The sequence below is a fragment of the Nannospalax galili genome, unplaced genomic scaffold, assembly GCF_000622305.1.
Source record: "Nannospalax galili isolate Female #2095 unplaced genomic scaffold, S.galili_v1.0 scaffold10, whole genome shotgun sequence".
Taxonomy (NCBI): Eukaryota; Metazoa; Chordata; class Mammalia; order Rodentia; family Spalacidae; genus Nannospalax; species Nannospalax galili.
The window spans coordinates 3105587-3106572 of NW_008331140.1; the positions used below are offsets into that span (position 1 = coordinate 3105587).

At 50.3% G+C, this 986-nt stretch overlaps 1 protein-coding gene across 1 annotated transcript in view; it reads right to left on the minus strand.

Moving 5' to 3' along the window:
- Nucleotides 1-530, minus strand: part of LOC108490193 — a 5522-nt gene extending 4992 nt beyond the window's left edge. Inside the window, 1 exon segment of the mRNA XM_017795546.1 lies at nt 173-530. Within this exon segment, the coding sequence (XP_017651035.1) occupies nt 173-530 (358 nt within the window).
- Between the last annotated feature and the right edge of the window lie 456 nt (nt 531-986).

The following is a 986-nucleotide window of genomic DNA, read 5'->3' on the forward strand; positions in this document are numbered from 1 at the left end:
GATTCGGTGGAATCCGGAGAGGGATGAGGTTCCTGGGGTGGAGGTGCCTGCACTGGTGGATAGGGAGGCGGAAGATCAAGGAGGGTTAGGGAGGCTTGGTCCTCGGGGAAGACTGGCTTTTGTTTTTTCTTTTCAGAGGAAGACTGAAGGGGCAGGAGGGAGGAAGTGAGACTTAGGGGAGCAGAAGGGATAGGGGGTCCTTGATCATTCTCTCTGGTTCCCCGAGGAGGTAGGAACGGTCGTGCCCAAGATGTGGTGTTCCGAGCCAAGTCTTCCCAGATGACTATGTAGGCCACCTGGTCCGGGTGCCCGTGTGGCCCTGGATGGAAAATGTATTCCTTAACCTGTAAAATAGTAGCAAGATCAAAAGTCCCATCTCTTGGCCATCCTTTTTCAAAGGAGGGCCATGTAGAGGAACAGAGACTCCGCCACTTCTTCTGGACCTCTAATGATAAATTATGGGCTCATTCTATAACTTTCTTCCAGTGTTCTAGAGTTAAGCTCAAAGAAGTAATTAGTGATTGACCCATGGTGAAGGACTTTTAGGAAAGAAATGGAGAAAGGAAGAAGGAGAGAAGGAGAGGGAGAGATATAGATGCCACTGCAAACAGTAATGACCAGTGAGTGTGCTTGTGGATGAGTACCTATCGGTGCCCAGTTTTTCTTCTGTGGGGGACATGAATTTATCTGGGATTCACTCCTGGGACCCCCTTATCCTTATACGGGAGTCTTTTAGCGGTGAGCACCCTGTGGCTCTTATTTGCTCTACCCATGCCTGTGGGGCTTTTTCAGTGGCTAAAGAGAGAAATGGAAAGGAGAAGGAAGTACAGAAAGGCCGTCTTGTCTCCACCCGTGTGGGCAGTCGGGGTCCGCCAAGAGGGCCAAGAGCCTTTGGCTTACATCAGGGAGTGGCCCTGACCAGAAAACCTCAATTGCTCTTTCGCCTTTAACGGTCCCACGTGAAGACTTAGGGTGAGAATAAAAGG